Source organism: Oryzias latipes, chromosome 2, assembly GCF_002234675.1.
Source record: "Oryzias latipes chromosome 2, ASM223467v1".
Lineage (NCBI taxonomy): Eukaryota > Metazoa > Chordata > Actinopteri > Beloniformes > Adrianichthyidae > Oryzias > Oryzias latipes.
In genome coordinates this window covers 24884192-24906387 of record NC_019860.2, presented here as the reverse complement: position 1 = coordinate 24906387, position 22196 = coordinate 24884192, and the positions used below count along the sequence as shown (strand labels likewise).

The window sequence follows — 22196 nt, the reverse complement described above, 5'->3', positions numbered from 1 at the left end:
CCAAAACCACCACCATGATCCAGAACCAGAACATGGAACCAAAACCACCATCATGATCCAGAACCAGAACGCAGAACCAAAACCACCACGATGATCCAGAACCAGAACATGGAACCAAAACCACCACCATGATCCAGAACCAGAACATGGAACCAAAACCACCACGATGATCCAGAACCAGAACATGGAACCAAAACCACCACGATGATCCAGAACCAGAACGCGGAACCAAAACCACCACGATGATCCAGAACCAGAATATGGAACCAAAACCACCACCATGATCCAGAACCAGAACATGGAACCAAAACCACCACGATGATCCAGAACCAGAACGCAGAACCAAAACCACCACGATGATCCAGAACCAGAACATGGAACCAAAACAACCACCATGATCCAGAACCAGAACGCAGAACCAAAACCACCACCATGATCCAGAACCAGAACATGGAACCAAAAACACCACGATGATCCAGAACCAGAACATGGAACAAATACTACCATGGAACTGATCCAGAACCAGAACATGGAACCAAAACCACCACCATGATCCAGAACCAAAACATGGAACCAAAACAACCACGATGATCCAGAACCAGAACATGGAACAAATACTACCATGGAACTGATCCAGAACCAGAACATGGAACCAAAACCACCACCATGATCCAGAACCAAAACATGGAACCAAAACCACCACGATGATCCAGAACCAGAACATGGAACAAATACTACCATGGAACTGATCCAGAACCAGAACAGAAAGTACCAGTATTGTGCTGCTTCGGTTAGAACAACAGATAATCTGGACCAATGTTTTTACCAAACACCTGAGGTCATCCTGAGGAACATGTGTGTGTGTGTGTGTGTGTGGTTGTTGTTCTGCATGTGTGTGTGTGTGTGTGTGGTTGTTGTTCTGCATGCATGTGTGTGTATTTCTGAACATTCTCACAATGACACACACAGACAGAAGTAAAATAAATACTTTATTCAGTAGAACAGGAATGTGTGCTGGAACACACTAGTAGACATGAAGTTCTGGTTTTCCTCCTGGAGTCCAGTCCGGTTCTAGAGGTTCTGCTCACTCCCAGCTGGACTGGTTCTGATGCAGCTCCAGGATCAGATTCCGGATCTCCTCGCGCTTCCGCCTGACCTGCTGCCGTGGAAACCAGTTCTCCAACCGCGGCGGAAGCTCAAAGTTCACTACGGGGTTCTGAGGAACCAATCAGAGTCCAGCTCAGGTCAACTGCGGTTAGGCTCCGCCCCCTGCTGCTGGCAGACTCACCTGCAGGAAGCTGTGAGCAAACTGCAGCAGGAAGACGCCGCAGTCGCTGGAGTTGTCCTGCTGAGGAACCCTGCAGCTAAATCCTTTCATCGAATCCGCGCTGAAGAGGCGGGGCGTCCTCCTGCGCACTTCCCACTCCACCTGCAGGTAGCTGAGAGGAGGCGGTCCTTAGGACCACCACACAGGTGTAAGATCTGAGCCAATCAGAGAAACTCACTCTCTGAGGAGCCGGCAGACGCCGTCATGAGAAGACGTCTTCAGAGAGTCCATGACCAGAATGCAGGGCCTGCAGAGCAGAACACAGAACGGCCGTCAGAACCAGAACCGTTAGAACCATGTCCACTAGAACCATGATCGCTAGAACCATGTCCACTAGAACCATGATCGCTAGAACCATGTCCACTAGAACCATGATCGCTAGAATCATGTCCACTAGAACCAGAACCGTTAGAACCAGAACCGTTAAAACCATGTCCACTAGAACCAGAACCGTTAGAACCATGTCCACTAGAACCAGAACCGTTAGAACCATGTCCACTAGAACCAGAACCGTTAGAACCAGAACCGTTAAAACCATGATCGCTAGAACCATGTCCACTAGAACCAGAACCGTTAGAACCATGTCCACTAGAACCAGAACCGTTAGATCCATGTCCACTAGAACCATGATCGCTAGAACCATGTCCACTAGAACCATGATCACTAGAACCATGTCCACTAGAACCATGATCGCTAGAACCATGTCCACTAGAACCATGATCGCTAGAATCATGTCCACTAGAACCAGAACCGTTAGAACCAGAACCGTTAAAACCATGATCGCTAGAACCATGTCCACTAGAACCAGAACCGTTAGAACCATGTCCACTAGAACCAGAACCGTTAGAACCATATCCACTAGAACCAGAACCGTTAGATCCATGTCCACTAGAACCATGATCGCTAGAACCATGTCCACTAGAACCATGATCGCTAGAACCATGTCCACTAGAACCATGATCGCTAGAACCATGTCCACTAGAACCATGATCGCTAGAATCATGTCCACTAGAACCAGAACCGTTAGAACCAGAACCGTTAAAACCATGATCGCTAGAACCATGTCCACTAGAACCATGATCGCTAGAACCATGTCCACTAGAACCAGAACCATTAGAACCATGTCCACTAGAACCAGAACCGTTAGATCCATGTCCACTAGAACCATGATCGCTAGAACCATGTCCACTAAAACCAGAACCGTTAGAACCATGTCCACTAGAACCATGACCACTAGAACCAGAACCGTTGGAACCATGATCGCTAGAACCATGTCCACTAGAACCATGACCACTGAAACCAGAACCGTTAGAACCATGTCTGCTAGAACCATGATCGAAAGAACCATGACCACTAGAACCATGATCGCTAGAATCATGTCCACTAGAACCAGAACCGTTAGAACCATGTCCACTAGAACCAGAACCGTTAGAACCATGACCACTACAACCAGAACCGTTAGAACCAGAACCGTTAAAACCATGACCACTAGAACCATGATCGCTAGAACCATGACCACTAAAACCAGAACCGTTAGAACCATGTCCACTAGAACCATGACCACTACAACCAGAACCGTTAGAACCAGAACCGTTAAAACCATGATCGCTAGAACCATGTCCACTAGAACCATGATCGCTAGAACCATGACCACTAAAACCAGAACCGTTAGAACCATGTCCACTAGAACCATGACCACTAGAACCAGAACCGTTGGAACCATGATCGCTAGAACCATGTCCACTAGAACCATGACCACTGAAACCAGAACCGTTAGAACCATGTCTGCTAGAACCATGATCGAAAGAACCATGTCCACTAGAACCATGACCACTGAAACCAGAACCGTTAGAACCATGTCCACTAGAACCAGAACCGTTAGATCCATGTCCACTAGAACCATGATCGCTAGAACCATGTCCACTAGAACCATGATCACTAGAACCATGTCCACTAGAACCATGATCGCTAGAACCATGTCCACTAGAACCATGATCGCTAGAATCATGTCCACTAGAACCAGAACCGTTGGAACCATGTCCACTAGAACCAGAACCGTTAGAACCAGAACCGTTAAAACCATGATCGCTAGAACCATGTCCACAAGAACCATGATCGCTAGAACCATGTCCACTAGAACCAGAACCGTTAGAACCATGTCCACTAGAACCAGAACCGTTAGAACCATGTCCACTAGAACCAGAACCGTTAGAACTAGAACCGTTAAAACCATGATCGCTAGAACCATGTCCACTAGAACCAGAACCGTTAGAACCATGTCCACTAGAACCAGAACCGTTAGAACCATGTCCACTAGAACCAGAACCGTTAGATCCATGTCCACTAGAACCATGATCGCTAGAACCATGTCCACTAGAACCATGATCGCTAGAACCATGTCCACTAGAACCATGATCGCTAGAACCATGTCGACTAGAACCATGATCGCTAGAATCATGTCCACTAGAACCAGAACCGTTAGAACCAGAACCGTTAAAACCATGATCGCTAGAACCATGTCCACTAGAACCATGATCGATAGAACCATGTCCACTAGAACCAGAACCGTTAGAACCATGTCCACTAGAACCAGAACCGTTAGATCCATGTCCACTAGAACCATGATCGCTAGAACCATGTCCACTAGAACCATGATCGCTAGAACCATGTCCACTAGAACCATGATCGCTAGAACCATGTCCACTAGAACCATGATCGCTAGAACCATGTCCACTAGAACCAGAACCGTTAGAACCATGTCCACTAGAACCAGAACCGTTAGAACCATGACCACTACAACCAGAACCGTTAGAACCAGAACCGTTAAAACCATGATCGCTAGAACCATGACCACTAGAACCATGATCGCTAGAACCATGACCACTAAAACCAGAACCGTTAGAACCATGTCCACTAGAACCATGACCACTACAACCAGAACCGTTAGAACCAGAACCGTTAAAACCATGATCGCTAGAACCATGTCCACTAGAACCATGATCGCTAGAACCATGACCACTAAAACCAGAACCGTTAGAACCATGTCCACTAGAACCATGATCGCTAGAACCATGTCCACTAGAACCATGATCGCTAGAATCATGTCAACTAGAACCAGAACCGTTAGAACCATGTCCACTAGAACCAGAACCGTTAGAACCATGACCACTACAACCAGAACCGTTAGAACCAGAACCGTTAAAACCATGACCACTAGAACCATGATCGCTAGAACCATGACCACTAAAACCAGAACCGTTAGAACCATGTCCACTAGAACCATGATCGCTAGAACCATGTCCACTAGAACCATGATCGCTAGAATCATGTCCACTAGAACCAGAACCGTTAGAACCATGTCCACTAGAACCAGAACCGTTAGAACCATGACCACTACAACCAGAACCGTTAGAACCAAAACCGTTAAAACCATGACCACTAGAACCATGATCGCCAGAATCATGTCCACTAGAACCAGAACCGTTAGAACCATGACCACTACAACCAGAACCGTTAGAACCAGAACCGTTAAAACCATGACCACTAGAACCATGATCGCTAGAACCATGACAACTAAAACCAGAACCGTTAGAACCATGTCCACTAGAACCATGACCACTACAACCAGAACCGTTAGAACCAGAACCGTTAAAACCATGATCGCTAGAACCATGTCCACTAGAACCATGATCGCTAGAACCATGACCACTAAAACCAGAACCGTTAGAACCATGTCCACTAGAACCATGACCACTAGAACCAGAACCGTTGGAACCATGATCGCTAGAACCATGTCCACTAGAACCATGACCACTGAAACCAGAACCGTTAGAACCATGTCTGCTAGAACCATGATCGAAAGAACCATGTCCACTAGAACCATGACCACTGAAACCAGAACCGTTAGAACCATGTCCACTAGAACCAGAACCGTTAGATCCATGTCCACTAGAACCATGATCGCTAGAACCATGTCCACTAGAACCATGATCACTAGAACCATGTCCACTAGAACCATGATCGCTAGAACCATGTCCACTAGAACCATGATCGCTAGAATCATGTCCACTAGAACCAGAACCGTTAGAACCATGTCCACTAGAACCAGAACCGTTAGAACCAGAACCGTTAAAACCATGATCGCTAGAACCATGTCCACTAGAACCATGATCGCTAGAACCATGTCCACTAGAACCAGAACCGTTAGAACCATGTCCACTAGAACCAGAACCGTTAGAACCATGTCCACTAGAACCAGAACCGTTAGAACCAGAACCGTTAAAACCATGATCGCTAGAACCATGTCCACTAGAACCAGAACCGTTAGAACCATGTCCACTAGAACCAGAACCGTTAGAACCATGTCCACTAGTACCAAAACCGTTAGATCCATGTCCACTAGAACCATGATCGCTAGAACCATGTCCACTAGAACCATGATCGCTAGAACCATGTCGACTAGAACCATGATCGCTAGAATCATGTCCACTAGAACCAGAACCGTTAGAACCAGAACCGTTAAAACCATGATCGCTAGAACCATGTCCCCTAGAACCATGATCGATAGAACCATGTCCACTAGAACCAGAACCGTTAGAACCATGTCCACTAGAACCAGAACCGTTAGATCCATGTCCACTAGAACCATGATCGCTAGAACCATGTCCACTAGAACCATGATCGCTAGAACCATGTCCACTAGAACCATGATCGCTAGAACCATGTCCACTAGAACCAGAACCGTTAGAACCATGTCCACTAGAACCAGAACCGTTAGAACCATGACCACTACAACCAGAACCGTTAGAACCAGAACCGTTAAAACCATGATCGCTAGAACCATGACCACTAGAACCATGATCGCTAGAACCATGACCACTAAAACCAGAACCGTTAGAACCATGTCCACTAGAACCATGACCACTACAACCAGAACCGTTAGAACCAGAACCGTTAAAACCATGATCGCTAGAACCATGTCCACTAGAACCATGATCGCTAGAACCATGACCACTAAAACCAGAACCGTTAGAACCATGTCCACTACAACCATGATCGCTAGAACCATGTCCACTAGAACCATGATCGCTAGAATCATGTCCACTAGAACCAGAACCGTTAGAACCATGTCCACTAGAACCAGAACCGTTAGAACCATGACCACTACAACCAAAACCGTTAGAACCAGAACCGTTAAAACCATGACCACTAGAACCATGATCGCTAGAACCATGACCACTAAAACCAGAACCGTTAGAACCATGTCCACTAGAACCATGATCGCTAGAACCATGTCCACTAGAACCATGATCGCTAGAATCATGTCCACTAGAACCAAAACCGTTAAAACCATGACCACTAGAACCATGATCGCTAGAATCATGTCCACTAGAACCAGAACCGTTAGAACCATGACCACTACAACCAGAACCGTTAGAACCAGAACCGTTGGAACCATGATCGCTAGAACCATGTCCACTAGAACCATGACCACTGAAACCAGAACCGTTAGAACCATGTCTGCTAGAACCATGATCGCTAGAACCATGTCCACTAGAACCATGACCACTGAAACCAGAACCGTTAGAACCATGTCCACTAGAACCAGAACCGTTAGATCCATGTCCACTAGAACCATGATCGCTAGAACCATGTCCACTAGAACCATGATCACTAGAACCATGTCCACTAGAACCATGATCGCTAGAACCATGTCCACTAGAACCATGATCGCTAGAATCATGTCCACTAGAACCAGAACCGTTAGAACCAGAACCGTTAAAACCATGATCGCTAGAACCATGTCCACTAGAACCATGATCGCTAGAACCATGTCCACTAGAACCAGAACCGTTAGAACCATGTCCACTAGAACCAGAACCGTTAGAACCATGTCCAGTAGAACCAGAACTGTTAGAACCAGAACCGTTAAAACCATGATCGCTAGAACCATGTCCACTAGAACCAGAACCGTTAGAACCATGTCCACTAGAACCAGAACCGTTAAAACCATGTCCACTAGAACCAGAACCGTTAGAACCATGTCCACTAGAACCAGAACCGTTAGATCCATGTCCACTAGAACCATGATCGCTAGAACCAAGTCCACTAGAACCATGATCGCTAGAACCATGTCCACTAGAACCATGATCGCTAGAACCATGTCCACTAGAACCATGATCGCTAGAATCATGTCCACTAGAACCAGAACCGTTAGAACCAGAACCGTTAAAACCATGATCGCTAGAACCATGTCCACTAGAACCATGATCGCTAGAACCATGTCCACTAGAACCAGAACCGTTAGAACCATGTCCACTAGAACCAGAACCGTTAGATCCATGTCCACTATAACCATGATCGCTAGAACCATGTCCACTAGAACCATGATCGCTAGAACCATGTCCACTAGAACCATGATCGCTAGAACCATGTCCACTAGAACCATGATCGCTAGAACCATGTCCACTAGAACCATGATCGCTAGAATCATGTCCACTAGAACCAGAACCGTTAGAACCATGTCCACTAGAACCAGAACCGTTAGAACCATGACCACTACAACCAGAACCGTTAGAACCACAACCGTTAAAACCATGATCGCTAGAACCATGACCACTAGAACCATGATCGCTAGAACCATGACCACTAAAACCAGAACCGTTAGAACCATGTCCACTAGAACCATGACCACTAGAACCAGAACCGTTAGAACCAGAACCGTTAAAACCATGATCGCTAGAACCATGTCCACTAGAACCATGATCGCTAGAACCATGACCACTAAAACCAGAACCGTTAGAACCATGTCCACTAGAACCATGATCGCTAGAACCATGTCCACTAGAACCATGATCGCTAGAATCATGTCCACTAGAACCAGAACCGTTAGAACCATGTCCACTAGAACCAGAACCGTTAGAACCATGACCACTACAACCAGAACCGTTAGAACCAGAACCGTTAAAACCATGACCACTAGAACCATGATCGCTAGAACCATGACCACTAAAACCAGAACCGTTAGAACCATGTCCACTAGAACCATGATCGCTAGAACCATGTCCACTAGAACCATGATCGCTAGAATCATGTCCACTAGAACCAGAACCGTTAGAACCATGTCCACAAGAACCAGAACCGTTAGAACCATGACCACTACAACCAGAACCGTTAGAACCAGAAACGTTAAAACCATGACCACTAGAACCATGATCGCTAGAATCAAGTCCACTAGAACCAGAACCGTTAGAACCATGTCCACTAGAACCAGAACCGTTAGAACCATGACCACTACAACCGGAACCGTTAGAACCAGAACCGTTAAAACCATGACCACTAGAACCATGATCGCTAGAACCATGACCACTAAAACCAGAACCGTTAGAACCATGTCCACTAGAACCATGACCACTACAACCAGAACCGTTAGAACCAGAACCGTTAAAACCATGATCGCTAGAACCATGTCCACTAGAACCATGATCGCTAGAACCATGACCACTAAAACCAGAACCGTTAGAACCATGTCCACTAGAACCATGACCACTAGAACCAGAACCGTTGGAACCATGATCGCTAGAACCATGTCCACTAGAACCATGACCACTGAAACCAGAACCGTTAGAACCATGTCTGCTAGAACCATGATCGAAAGAACCATGTCCACTAGAACCATGATCGCTAGAATCATGTCCACTAGAACCATGATCGCTAGAACCATGTCCACTAGAACCATGATCACTAGAACCATGTCCACTAGAACCATGATCGCTAGAACCATGTCCACTAGAACCATGATCGCTAGAATCATGTCCACTAGAACCAGAACCGTTAGAACCAGAACCGTTAAAACCATGATCGCTAGAACCATGTCCACTAGAACCATGATCGCTAGAACCATGTCCACTAGAACCAGAACCGTTAGAACCATGTCCACTAGAACCAGAACCGTTAGAACCATGTCCACTAGAACCAGAACCGTTAGAACCAGAACCGTTAAAACCATGATCGCTAGAACCATGTCCACTAGAACCAGAACCGTTAGAACCATGTCCACTAGAACCAGAACCGTTAGAACCATGTCCACTAGAACCATGATCGCTAGAACCATGACCACTAAAACCAGAACCGTTAGAACCATGTCCACTAGAACCATGACCACTAGAACCAGAACCGTTGGAACCATGATCGCTAGAACCATGTCCACTAGAACCATGACCACTGAAACCAGAACCGTTAGAACCATGTCTGCTAGAACCATGATCGCTAGAACCATGTCCACTAGAACCATGACCACTAAAACCAGAACCGTTAGAACCATGACCGCTAGAACCATGTCCACTAGAACCAGAACCGTTAGAACCATGTCCACTAGAACCAGAACCGTTAGAACCAGAACCGTTAAAACCATGATCGCTAGAACCATGTCCACTAGAACCATGATCGCTAGAACCATGACCACTAAAACCAGAACCGTTAGAACCATGTCCACTAGAACCATGACCACTAGAACCAGAACCGTTGGAACCATGATCGCTAGAACCACGTCCACTAAAACCATGACCACTGAAACCAGAACCGTTAGAACCATGTCTGCTAGAACCATGATCGCTAGAACCATGTCCACTAGAACCATAACCACTAAAACCAGAACCGTTAGAACCATGACCGCTAGAACCATGTCCACTAGAACCAGAACCGTTAGAACCATGACCACTAGAACCAGAACCGTTAGAACCATGACCGCTAGAACCATGTCCACTAACACCAGAACCGTTAGAACCATGTCCACTAGAACCAGAACCGTTAGAACCAGAACCGTTAAAACCATGATCGCTAGAACCATGTCCACTAGAACCATGATCGCTAGAACCATGACCACTAAAACCAGAACCGTTAGAACCATGTCCACTAGAACCATGACCACTAGAACCAGAACCGTTGGAACCATGATCGCTAGAACCATGTCCACTAGAACCATGACCACTGAAACCAGAACCGTTAGAACCATGTCTGCTAGAACCATGATCGCTAGAACCATGTCCACTAGAACCATGACCACTAAAACCAGAACCGTTAGAACCATGACCGCTAGAACCATGTCCACTAGAACCAGAACCGTTAGAACCATGACCACTAGAACCAGAACCGTTAGAACCAGAACCGTTAAAACCATGATCGCTAGAACCATGTCCACTAGAACCATGATCGCTAGAACCATGACCACTAAAACCAGAACCGTTAGAACCATGTCCACTAGAACCATGATCGCTAGAACCATGTCCACTAGAACCATGATCGCTAGAATCATGTCCACTAGAACCAGAACCGTTAGAACCATGTCCACTAGAACCAGAACCGTTAGAACCATGACCACTACAACCAGAACCGTTAGAACCAGAACCTTTAAAACCATGACCACTAGAACCATGATCGCTAGAACCATGACCACTAAAACCAGAACCGTTAGAACCATGTCCACTAGAACCATGATCGCTAGAACCATGTCCACTAGAACCATGATCGCTAGAATCAAGTCCACTAGAACCAGAACCGTTAGAACCATGTCCACTAGAACCAGAACCGTTAGAACCATGACCACTACAACCGGAACCGTTAGAACCAGAACCGTTAAAACCATGACCACTAGAACCATGATCGCTAGAACCATGACCACTAAAACCAGAACCGTTAGAACCATGTCCACTAGAACCATGACCACTACAACCAGAACCGTTAGAACCAGAACCGTTAAAACCATGATCGCTAGAACCATGTCCACTAGAACCATGATCGCTAGAACCATGACCACTAAAACCAGAACCGTTAGAACCATGTCCACTAGAACCATGACCACTAGAACCAGAACCGTTGGAACCATGATCGCTAGAACCATGTCCACTAGAACCATGACCACTGAAACCAGAACCGTTAGAACCATGTCTGCTAGAACCATGATCGCTAGAACCATGTCCACTAGAACCATGACCACTGAAACCAGAACCGTTAGAACCATGTCCACTAGAACCATGATCGCTAGAACCATGTCCACTAGAACCATGATCGCTAGAATCATGTCCACTAGAACCATGATCGCTAGAACCATGTCCACTAGAACCATGATCACTAGAACCATGTCCACTAGAACCATGATCGCTAGAACCATGTCCACTAGAACCATGATCGCTAGAATCATGTCCACTAGAACCAGAACCGTTAGAACCAGAACCGTTAAAACCATGATCGCTAGAACCATGTCCACTAGAACCATGATCGCTAGAACCATGTCCACTAGAACCAGAACCGTTAGAACCATGTCCACTAGAACCAGAACCGTTAGAACCATGTCCACTAGAACCAGAACCGTTAGAACCAGAACCGTTAAAACCATGATCGCTAGAACCATGTCCACTAGAACCAGAACCGTTAGAACCATGTCCACTAGAACCAGAACCGTTAGAACCATGTCCACTAGAACCATGATCGCTAGAACCATGACCACTAAAACCAGAACCGTTAGAACCATGTCCACTAGAACCATGACCACTAGAACCAGAACCGTTGGAACCATGATCGCTAGAACCATGTCCACTAGAACCATGACCACTGAAACCAGAACCGTTAGAACCATGTCTGCTAGAACCATGATCGCTAGAACCATGTCCACTAGAACCATGACCACTAAAACCAGAACCGTTAGAACCATGACCGCTAGAACCATGTCCACTAGAACCAGAACCGTTAGAACCATGTCCACTAGAACCAGAACCGTTAGAACCAGAACCGTTAAAACCATGATCGCTAGAACCATGTCCACTAGAACCAGAACCGTTAGAACCATGTCCACTAGAACCAGAACCGTTAGAACCATGTCCACTAGAACCATGATCGCTAGAACCATGTCCACTAGAACCATGACCACTAAAACCAGAACCGTTAGAACCATGACCGCTAGAACCATGTCCACTAGAACCAGAACCGTTAGAACCATGACCAAATGAACCATGGACAGACCTCAGAACCGGTTCTACCAGAGCCCTCAGACAGACTGAGGAAAAGGCTCCGCCCTCAGGAAAGGTGCAGGTTCTGCAGGAACGTCTGGACCTGATGGCTGCCTGGTTCTGTGTGTTTATTATTATTCCTTTATTTAACAGGGACATTAAAAGCGTGGCTGCAATGCACCAGAATCAACCCAAAGGCTGTTTTTCATCTGTCGTCCCCAGACAGGTGTGAAAATCATCAACCTAAAAAGTGTGAGGCATGAATCAAATACAGAAATAGAAAATATACAATAGACAGTCATTTAAAATACATGAAACATGCTCACAGTGAGAAACATAAACAAATATAAGACACACAGATCAGACAGGGAGGGGCAGGCATTAACATACTTCATTGTAGACACGTTTGTTGTGATATGAACCAGTTTTCAGGTCTCTAACATTGTCAGTTCCACTCTTGTCTGCTGTTCCAGAGAAGACACTCTGGCTGAAGGAACTTCTCCTCAGAGGAACTATCCAGTCTTGATGAACCCACCCTCTTTGGGAAAATGATCTTATGTTAACACACTGACTGAGTGGATGGAGGGATGACAGTCCATTGATGGTTTGATGAATCAGGCATAGTTTTCTTAGTGCTGTGTTTGTGTTTTTGTCACAGTGATGATGTCTTAATGGGTTTTATCCAGTATTTTGATTGTTTGTAAAGTGACTGCAGAGGTTTGAATGCTGAAAGTTTGTCATGTGGGATAAGATCATTGCATTCATGAACATTGTAGCAGCTGCAGTGACAGATTTGCCCTAATAAATCTAAAATTAGACACTTCACACGGTTACACACTTTCTGGATTTACCATTTATTATTGAATTTTGTATCTATTAAAATGCCAAGATATTCCAATTTTTCAACAACTTCTGTTTTCTTTCCTGCCACAAAAACATCAGCCTGAATATTTTTCCGGTTTGTCTTGGAAAAGAACATTGCAGCTGTCTTAACCTGGACCGTTCCAACCATTCTGCAACATGGTCCCCATAGTTCTGGTGAGACTCTCTGCCACCTCAGACGTGTTTTAGCATAAATGACAGTATCATCAGCATACATCTGAATGGAGGTCATTAATGTAGAGAGAGAAAGGCAGAGGCCCTAGAATGGAACCCTGCAGAACACCTGTAGAGATATGGGGGGGAGGAGGATGATTTCTCCTGACTGACAGATCTATTTGATAAATGTGATTCTATCCAGTTTATAGTTTTTAATGAGAAACTCAATTTGGTTAGTTTAGTCAGTAGTTGCTTTGTTGTTGTGTCGTTAGATCTGTGTGTGTTTGTGTGTGTTTGAAGGTGAACTAGAGTTGGTTCCATCTACATGGAACATTTTTATTCACTCCCTGGTTCTATGTTGTATAAAAAGTGAACACAAGAACAACACAAACAACAACAACGTTTGCTGGAATCCAGTATGAACAGACACAACGACAGGATGAAGGAGCAAAGTCTTCCTCACCTCTTCATCACCGTTCTTCGGCTGCAGCCTCGCAGCGTGCACTCCTGCAGACACACAACAGGAGTCACAGGTGCACACGCTCACACACACACACACACACAGGATCTGCATCTGCTCTGACTGAACTGCCGTGGCTGCATGATTACCGGCGGCTGCGCAGACGGCAGGCTGACCACCTGTCCAGCTGCAGAGACACAAACCATGTGTGAGCTCCAGCAGCAGACTCACAAACAAACACAAAGAGAAACAGGTCAGAACGGATCAGAACCGCTCACCTGATTCAAGCTGTTCCTGACGAGGTTCCTCCAGACCCGGAAAACAGATCACAACCAGGAACCAGTGAGAACTGCAGAGGAGGAGATGTGAGGAACGCAGACGCGCAACAGACGCGCAACAGACGCACAACAGACGCGCAACAGACGCACAACAGACGCATAACTGACGCACAACAGACGCACAACAGACGCGCAACTGACGCGCAACAGACGCACAACAGACGCACAACAGACGCACAACAGGCTCCAGAGAAGGGTATAGGGGGAGGGCTTACTCTTGATTGACAGGCACAAACAGGAAGTCTTTGGTGAAGATGTCCAGGTGACGCGTCCACGTCTTCACCCTCTGGTGGCGGCGGTGGCGGTCTCTGTGAGGTCGACAGGAACGGGGTCAATTTTGGCGCCACAGACATGGCGAGGGGGGGGCGGCGCTCTTACGGGACAGAGGCGGCGCCGTCTTCGTCCTCTCCAGCTGTGCGGCGCCGGCTCAGCTGTCTGAAGAAGAAGCTGCTGAAAATGTGGGTCGTCTCAGCCACGGCACTGGCCACACCCTCCACCACGAGGTACCTGCACGCACACACAGGCTAGTCTCACACCTTAACACACACACAGAACCGGGCCGGGCCGGGACACCCACTTGAGGTAGAAGTCGATGATGACATCATTGAAGAACTCGCCGGCGTCCAGACAGGCCAGGTCTTCCCGGGTCACGGTGATCCGACCCTTACATGCAGACAGCGGGTACTGGACCAGCCTGCAGAACCAGACTGTGGGTCAGAACACTCAACCGGGTCTGGGTCAGAATCTCAGGTCCTGCTGTCAGTACCTGAAGGGCAGGTGCTGAAGATCTGACGGTCCTGGTTTGGATTTGTTTACCTGACTGCTCCTCAGCGGACTGGACCCCTACCAGAACCAGAACCAGAGTCAATTCCCACAGAAGCAGAGAAAGTCTCAGTAGAACCTGACAGCTGAGGGGGCGGAGCCACGGGGATGAACACGCCTTCCCAGCGCTGAGAATTCCACGTCGTCCTCAAACTCACCCTTTGAGTTTCTCCTTAAAGGAGCTGAACTTTACCGATTATGTTACTAGATTTGTTGGCAGGTCCCTGAACGCAGCACAGCTGACGTCAGCTGTGCTGCGTTCAGGGACCTGCCAGAGCCGTAGGAGCAGCAGGAGCTCACCGCCGAGTGCCCCAGCAGCCGGAGGAGGTGCTGGTCCACCGGAGAGGGACAGCTGTGCACCAGCGTCAGCCCGTCAGCCCAGTCCAGGGGGGAGGCCGGCCCCCCGTGGGAGGAGCGGCCCTGCCGATAGCTCTGCAGGTCCAGGATGGAGGCCAGCAGGGCCGCCTGGAGCTCCGGCAGCTGCTCCTTCAGAACCAACAGGAGGACGGAGGAGGAAGGGCCTGTGGGGGACAGCAGGAGAACCGTCTGCGTCATCCGCCTGCAGCGCTCCATGAAGCAACGTCTGCAGGCGTCTGCGCAGCTCCAGCACTGCAGAGCAGCTGCCTCCGCTGGCGTTCAGATTCCCTGATCACCTGTGGCGCCGCCGGACGTCTGGATGGCGGACAGCTCTCTGTGCAGAAGGCTGGCCTGGGCGTTAGACACCCACAGGAAGAGCAGCGAGGGGGCGGGGCCTCTCCAGCCTGCCAGCAGAGTCCCGCTCCGGGCCACGCCCCCGTCCCACACTCCGTAACCCCACACCTGAGACGCCACCACCACCAGCTGGCCGTCATCCGCCCCTGAAAAGACCCAGATCATGACGGAACCCGCAGAACAAGGTTCTCCGTGGAACCACACAGCAGAACCGTAGTGTGTTGTGTGCGTGTTCTGTTTGTATGTTTCTGCGTGTGTTGTGTGTTTTTTGTGTGTTTTGTGTTCCTTCATTGTGTTTGTATGTTTCTGTGTTGTGTTTGTATGTTTCTGCGTGTGTTGTGTGTTTTTTGTGTGTTGTGTGCGTGTTTGTATGTTTCTGCGTGTGTTGTTTGTTTTTTGTGTGTTGTGTTCCTTTGTTGTGTTTGCATGTTTCTGCGTGTGTTGTGTGTGTTGTGTTACCTCTCACAGGAAGCGTGATGGCGTCCTCCGTGACCTGCAGAGGACAGAACATGCAGAACCTTCACAGCTGCTGTTACAGAGCTCACAGCGTGTTCTGGTTCTGACCCGTCATTCCTGCCTTAATGAGCTGCTCGTTAACTTTACAGCTGCACTTTTACTGCTGTGGAGCAGCGGACCTCCACAAACACTCCTCTTTAGTGTTTGGTTCTGGTTCCCCTCTGTTCACTATGATGCTTTAAATAAAGTTTTATCGTCCCCGGTTCTGCTGACGGTAACCTTCTCGGGGATCAAACCCTCGTCCCACAATGACTCGGCCTCTCCTGTTGACTCACCGTTGCCGCTCCGTTGGCGTGCGCCTGCATGAGCCCGACGTGCAGACGGCTAAACTGCAGCTGCAGGAAGGTGGGCGGAGTCACGGGCGGCTGCAGGGAAACCTGCAGACAGAGCATGGGGGAGGGGAGTGAGGCAGCTTTGTGAGCGTGCACGTGGGTGCACGTGCACAGCATCTGATACAGTTGTGGGTCAGTGGCTCGTTTCCAGAACCACCTGTGAGCCGGGCCGGCTGCTCCTAAGCTCCGCCTCTGCTGAACATGAGTCCACTAACCCGCAGCGCCTCCGATCCGCCTCCATCCTCCGCCAGGCCACTCCTCCCCGACTCCTCCCCCTCCTCCTCCTCACTGGACAGGACAACTGCAGACACACGTCGTCATGGAAACATCACTCAAACCCAGATGGGCGGGGCCAGACGGTCTCAAACTCACTGGGTTCTGCTGGAGTGACTCGTGCTTTCTTTGGGCGGGAAGCAGAGCTCCGCCCCTCTCTGAACCGCCTCCAGCGCTCTCTCTGGGCCTCCGTCACGTCCCGCGGTGGAACATACAGGCTCCGCCTCCCATTGGGCCGCGTTTGACGGACATCCGAGAGAGGAGAGGCTGCCGACAGCCTGATCCTGATCCTGGTTCTGGTCGGTGAAGTCAGCCGCTCCTCTGAGGCCTTTGGTCCAGAACTCTGACAGGAGTCGCTCTGCCGTGAAGAAAGAGGAATCTGGACCCGGTCCACACGTCCAGCACCATGGACAGCAGGTGGTCCACCCAGAACCAGCACCGGACCCACACAACCCACCCTAACTATAGAATCATCGGCTCCACCTTCAAGAGTCCACTTCATTACCCAGAACATCAACAGAACCGCCTTAACTGAGCCACCATCAATACCACCTTAAAAGACGGATTTTATTCTAACCTCCCAGAAATGAACTTTACTTTGAAAGATCCAGACTTCCTGTTACCTGGTCCTCCTCAGTGTCCTCTGAGGACTGGCCTCTGGTTTGCAGTGAGGAGGAACTCCAACTCCCAGCATGCCCCTCGGCTCGCAGCTCAGCCAAAGAGTCCACAGAGGCGTTTGTGAGGGGGAGGGACACACCTGGACAGACCACGCCCACTGGTCAGTCTGGTCATCATTGATGCGTGTCCTCCGCTCTCACCTGTCTCACCTGTCTGAGGCGGCGGCGGGTGGAGGTGCGGCGGCTCGCCGTCAGGCTGCAGCAGGCGGTCTGAGGCTCTCTTAGGACGCCATCTGGTGGAGCAGAGGGGGAAGGCGGCGTTGAGTCTGACTCCCATCATGCAGCAGAAGCCTGATGTAGTCCTCACCCTTTGGCCTGTGATTGGCAGTTCCAGCTCGCCGGCGATCTGTGATTGGCCGCTGAAACTCCGCCTCCATTGGGGCTGTTGAGACCGAGCAGCGTTTTGACCACGTCTCTGAACAGAGGCCTGCGGGACGCCACCGCACAGAGACACAACAGCAACACAACATTAACACAACTTCAGTGGGCAGCACCCCAGCTGGGCTTTTGTTTTGGGAGGGGTGGGGGTCATACCAACCTGTCCCTCCCTGCTGCAGGGCTGAGGGCGCCCCTCCCCTGGCGTCTGCGTAACCCCCCTCTGCTGCAGGAATCCTCGTAGCCCTGCACACATGACGGGACAGTCCACCTTAAAACCAGCAAGGACATGTTCTCTGGATGGGCAATTCCACCTTAAGAGGAAGTTAGACACAAGGAGATCATACTTCCTTAAAGGACTCAGAAGCCGTTCCGTATTTGTGGGGGGGCACCAGTGGACGTCTCCTTAAAAGGACATCTGGGTCTCTGAGGCCCGCTCCTCTCAGAACCGCTCCGACTCCAGAACCTTTTCTGGACCCAGAGACGGGCAGGTTTTCTTTAGGTTTCAGATAGTGAGGGGGGGGGGGGTCATCTGTTACAGTAGGGGGGTGAACGTCTGGTCCAGGGTTCATGCTGGGGTTCAGGGTTCAAACCCCCCTTCATCTGACCCCCTCAGCCCGTTCATTCCACCTTAAGTGGACTCAGGTGTTTCCCCCTGATGGACTGAACACACCTGGTCTGCCGGGGGGGGGGTCTGTCAGTCCACCTTACATTTTGATGACCTCCATGAGCAGCAGACAAGCTGACTGGATCCGGGTCAGTCCGCCCCCCAGCAGGGGGAGGGACCTCCTCCTCGTATCCACGGCAACCAGCATCCCTTTAAATGCACGGAGGAACCTGAGGCGGGGTCTCAGGTGAGCAGACATCTGATTGGCTCACGGGTTAGGAGTAAAGGACATGGGGGGGTGGAGGCGAGTGATTGGCTGAGGCGCCTCCTAAAGCTCCTCACACCCAGGGAGGGGGGGACCGGGGGCCGTCAAAGGTAAACAACAGTCTGTCAGCCAATCATAGAGCAGGAGGGACGGACACGCTGGTCTCAGACTGACGGGTCCAAGGCGAGGAGAACGTCTGACGTTAGCTCCTCCCACACGCGGTGGGAAACTTTCTGACCTTTGGGACAAACGTGGAGCAGCGACTTTGATGCGTGTCAATCAAAGGATGAGACACATGGACAGACGTGGAAGTGAGGAAGGACTATTCACTACAACTCCCATCATGCATTGGGCTAAAGTGGCGGCTTCATGAGGCTGAACACAAACGTCTGCTGTAATATATTAAGCAGGAAGACACTCAGTGATGGTCAGAAGTCATCTTCATAGAGAAACAGCTGCTTTCTAAAATAATCCCATTAAACTTTATTCACGTTTAGAAAACCTGAAGTTCAGTTTCAGTTAAGTTCAACAACAAAGTAACAGAAGCACTGAACTGACATGAAAACATTTAATCACCATAATAGAGAAACGTTTCTGATTTAGACAGAAGAAAACTACCAACACTTTAGTGTGTTCATGTTTTTGTGTTGTTAATTTAAACTTATATCCATAATGTTGATCTTCTAGTGTAAATCTATCTATTCTGTGATTATAGGCCTCAAATGACAGAAACTGAATGAGCGTTTAGACAGAAGGTGGTTTCTGTGACCTTCCATTAAAATGCATTTTAGTTAGAACAGCTGGAAGTTCATGTTTGTGTCTGAATTATGACGGACATGCAGCAGAGATGGTGGAGAGACAGTACATCAGTACACTCTCTCTCTCTCTCTCTCTCTCTCTCTGACATTTGAGTCAGGGAAAAGTGACCAGAAACACTGACCTGTCTGTCTACACAGAGATCTGTCACCTCCAACGTGAATCACATGACCAGAAACTGTGGAGCAGCCAATCAGAACACAGGAAACCAAATCCCACCTTAACCTGAGGGGCGGAGCTCTGGAGGCGGGACAGAGGGGACTGCATGTGGAAGTGGGAGGAGCCTTCAGGCTGCTTCCTCTTTGGGATTTTGAAGGAGGACGACATCCTGAAACACAAAGACGTGTCGGTCACAGAGCAGCTGGAGGTCTGAGAGAGAGATGACAACATCTGGATGATGGCTGCAGCTGGATCACTGAGATCATCCTAATAATTATGGTAATAATGTCAGTATTTACCAACTACTGTAGATATTCTATCAGGTGTCTTTTCTGTGGTTTAGTTGGTGTCAGTGTTTGACATAAAGACTACAGTAATGCAAGAAAACAGCTGAACTTTCTGACATCATTAATAAACTAGAGATCATTTTTATGAATGGATGTGGGTTTATGGAGGATTTCTACTGTTGGTGTTTCATAAAACTAGGGAAATGTCAAATATGTTTGGAGTAATCCCACTGATGAGTTCTATGATTTAGTTTATAATGTTAGATAAGACCTAAAAATGGTATTAACAATAAGTTTATTTACATCCAATCCTCTGATGTGTTTCACAAAGACACACACAGAACCAAAGACACACACAGAACCAAAGACACACAGAACCAGAGACACACACAGGACCAGAGACACAAAGGACCAAAGACACACACAGAACCAAAGACACACACAGGACCAGAGACACACAGGACCAAAGACACACACAGGACCAAAGACACACACAGGACCAGAGACACACAGGACCAGAGACACACACAGGACCAGAGACACACAGGACCAGAGACACACACAGGACCAGAGACACACACAGAACCAAAAACACACACAGAACCAGAGACACACAGGACCAGAGACACACACAGGACCAGAGACACAAAGGACCAAAGACACACACAGAACCAAAGACACACACAGGACCAGAGACACACAGGACCAAAGACACACACAGGACCAAAGACACACACAGGACCAGAGACACACAGGACCAGAGACACACACAGGACCAGAGACACACAGGACCAAAGACACACACAGGACCAGAGACACACACAGGACCAGAGACACACACAGAACCAGAGACACACACAGGACCAGAGACACACAGGACCAGAGACACACACAGGACCAGAGACACAAAGGACCAAAGACACACACAGAACCAAAGACACACACAGGACCAGAGACACACAGGACCAAAGACACACACAGGACCAAAGACACACACAGGACCAGAGACACAAAGGACCAAAGACACACACAGAACCAAAGACACACACAGGACCAGAGACACACAGGACCAAAGACACACACAGGACCAAAGACACACACAGGACCAGAGACACACAGGACCAAAGACACACACAGAACGTCACACACCCAGACATTATTGCTAAAATGATGCAGGAGTCCAGATCTAATCTAATCAGATCTATGATAAAAGAGCAAAGAAAACAGAAAGACATGATTTGTAATTTCTTATGAATATTTCCAGGTTTGTTTGTTTTGTTCTACAGCATCTTTATATTTGTATCATTTTGACAGAATATATTTCTATGGTGAGTAAAATATTAAATGTTATTTAAGGTTTAACTTGAGTTATTCTGGATTAATGTTCCTGTTTTTATTCATATTTATCTTTCAGTTCAGTTTTAAAGGTTTTAAAGGTGTAAAAGTTTATCTTTAGTACGGAGCGGTTATCCCGGAAACGTCCACACGGGGGCGCCCGCCGACTTCTGCCTAAATCTGCGTCCTCCCGGACGGAGGACGAGTTTGGACCGAATTTCTTGGGCCGAATTATGGTTCTACGGTTCTGTTCAAACTACGAAACCCGGCAGGGTTTGAGTTTCTCTCCATAAACGGATCAGAACCGGCGGACCCACCTACGGAACTGCGGCAGCCGCACGCTGGCCTCCAGGTCACCGGGAAGTTCCGCTCACTGTCCGGGCCGAAGTTCCGGACAGGGTTCGACGGCGGCTCAGTCCGGTCCAGTTGGGAAAAAGCTCCAAAACCCCTTTAAGCCGCATTTGTTTGGACCTGCTGTCGGGACACAGAAACGGAAGGACGTAACTGGAGGCTTCATACGTGATGACGTCATCGAATTGACTTCTTCTGCGCTCTTAAAGCGGGTAGATGCAGATGTAGCTCTGCCCCCTGCTGTACAGAAGAGGAATGACACCAAAGAAGGAGTCTCGTGCACACGCGCGCGCGCTCATGAAGTTAAATAAAGTATTTTAAACTAAATTCCAGTTTTAAGCCTCTGTGTGTCACAAAGTCCAACAGAAATGTGGATTATTCTCTGTAAACATGACCTCCAGACCTCATGTTCCTCACATAGAACCATATAGACATCTATGGTTCCTCATACGGGAGGTTTTGGGTTCAGAATGTTTGGGGAATTTCCTGAAGGAGAACCTGGAA

General features: G+C 48.3%; 1 protein-coding gene across 2 annotated transcripts; it reads right to left on the bottom strand.

Annotated features, from left to right (window-relative positions):
- Window positions 1–972: 972 nt before the first annotated feature.
- On the bottom strand, window positions 973–21957 carry LOC101175292 (sentrin-specific protease 7). Of its 2 annotated transcripts, XM_023949401.1 has the most exons (22): window positions 21659–21952; window positions 19780–19888; window positions 18036–18118; window positions 17805–17924; window positions 17648–17730; window positions 17444–17577; window positions 16920–17178; window positions 16763–16848; window positions 16491–16592; window positions 16159–16192; window positions 15642–15845; window positions 15289–15509; window positions 14933–15009; window positions 14744–14860; window positions 14545–14673; window positions 14382–14474; window positions 14107–14177; window positions 13978–14015; window positions 13832–13875; window positions 1506–1574; window positions 1289–1439; window positions 973–1216 (listed from the first exon to the last, which is right to left on the bottom strand). In XM_023949401.1, exons 2-22 carry the CDS (start codon window positions 19885–19887, stop codon window positions 1085–1087), a joined length of 2355 nt encoding a protein of 784 aa, XP_023805169.1. In that variant the 5' UTR covers window position 19888; window positions 21659–21952; the 3' UTR covers window positions 973–1084. The 2 variants fall into 2 exon arrangements, 1 of the variants encoding a protein (XP_023805169.1); XR_002872093.1 differs by lacking the exon at window positions 973–1216 and having other exon boundaries at window positions 1401–1439; window positions 13958–14015; window positions 21659–21957.
- Between the last annotated feature and the right edge of the window lie 239 nt (window positions 21958–22196).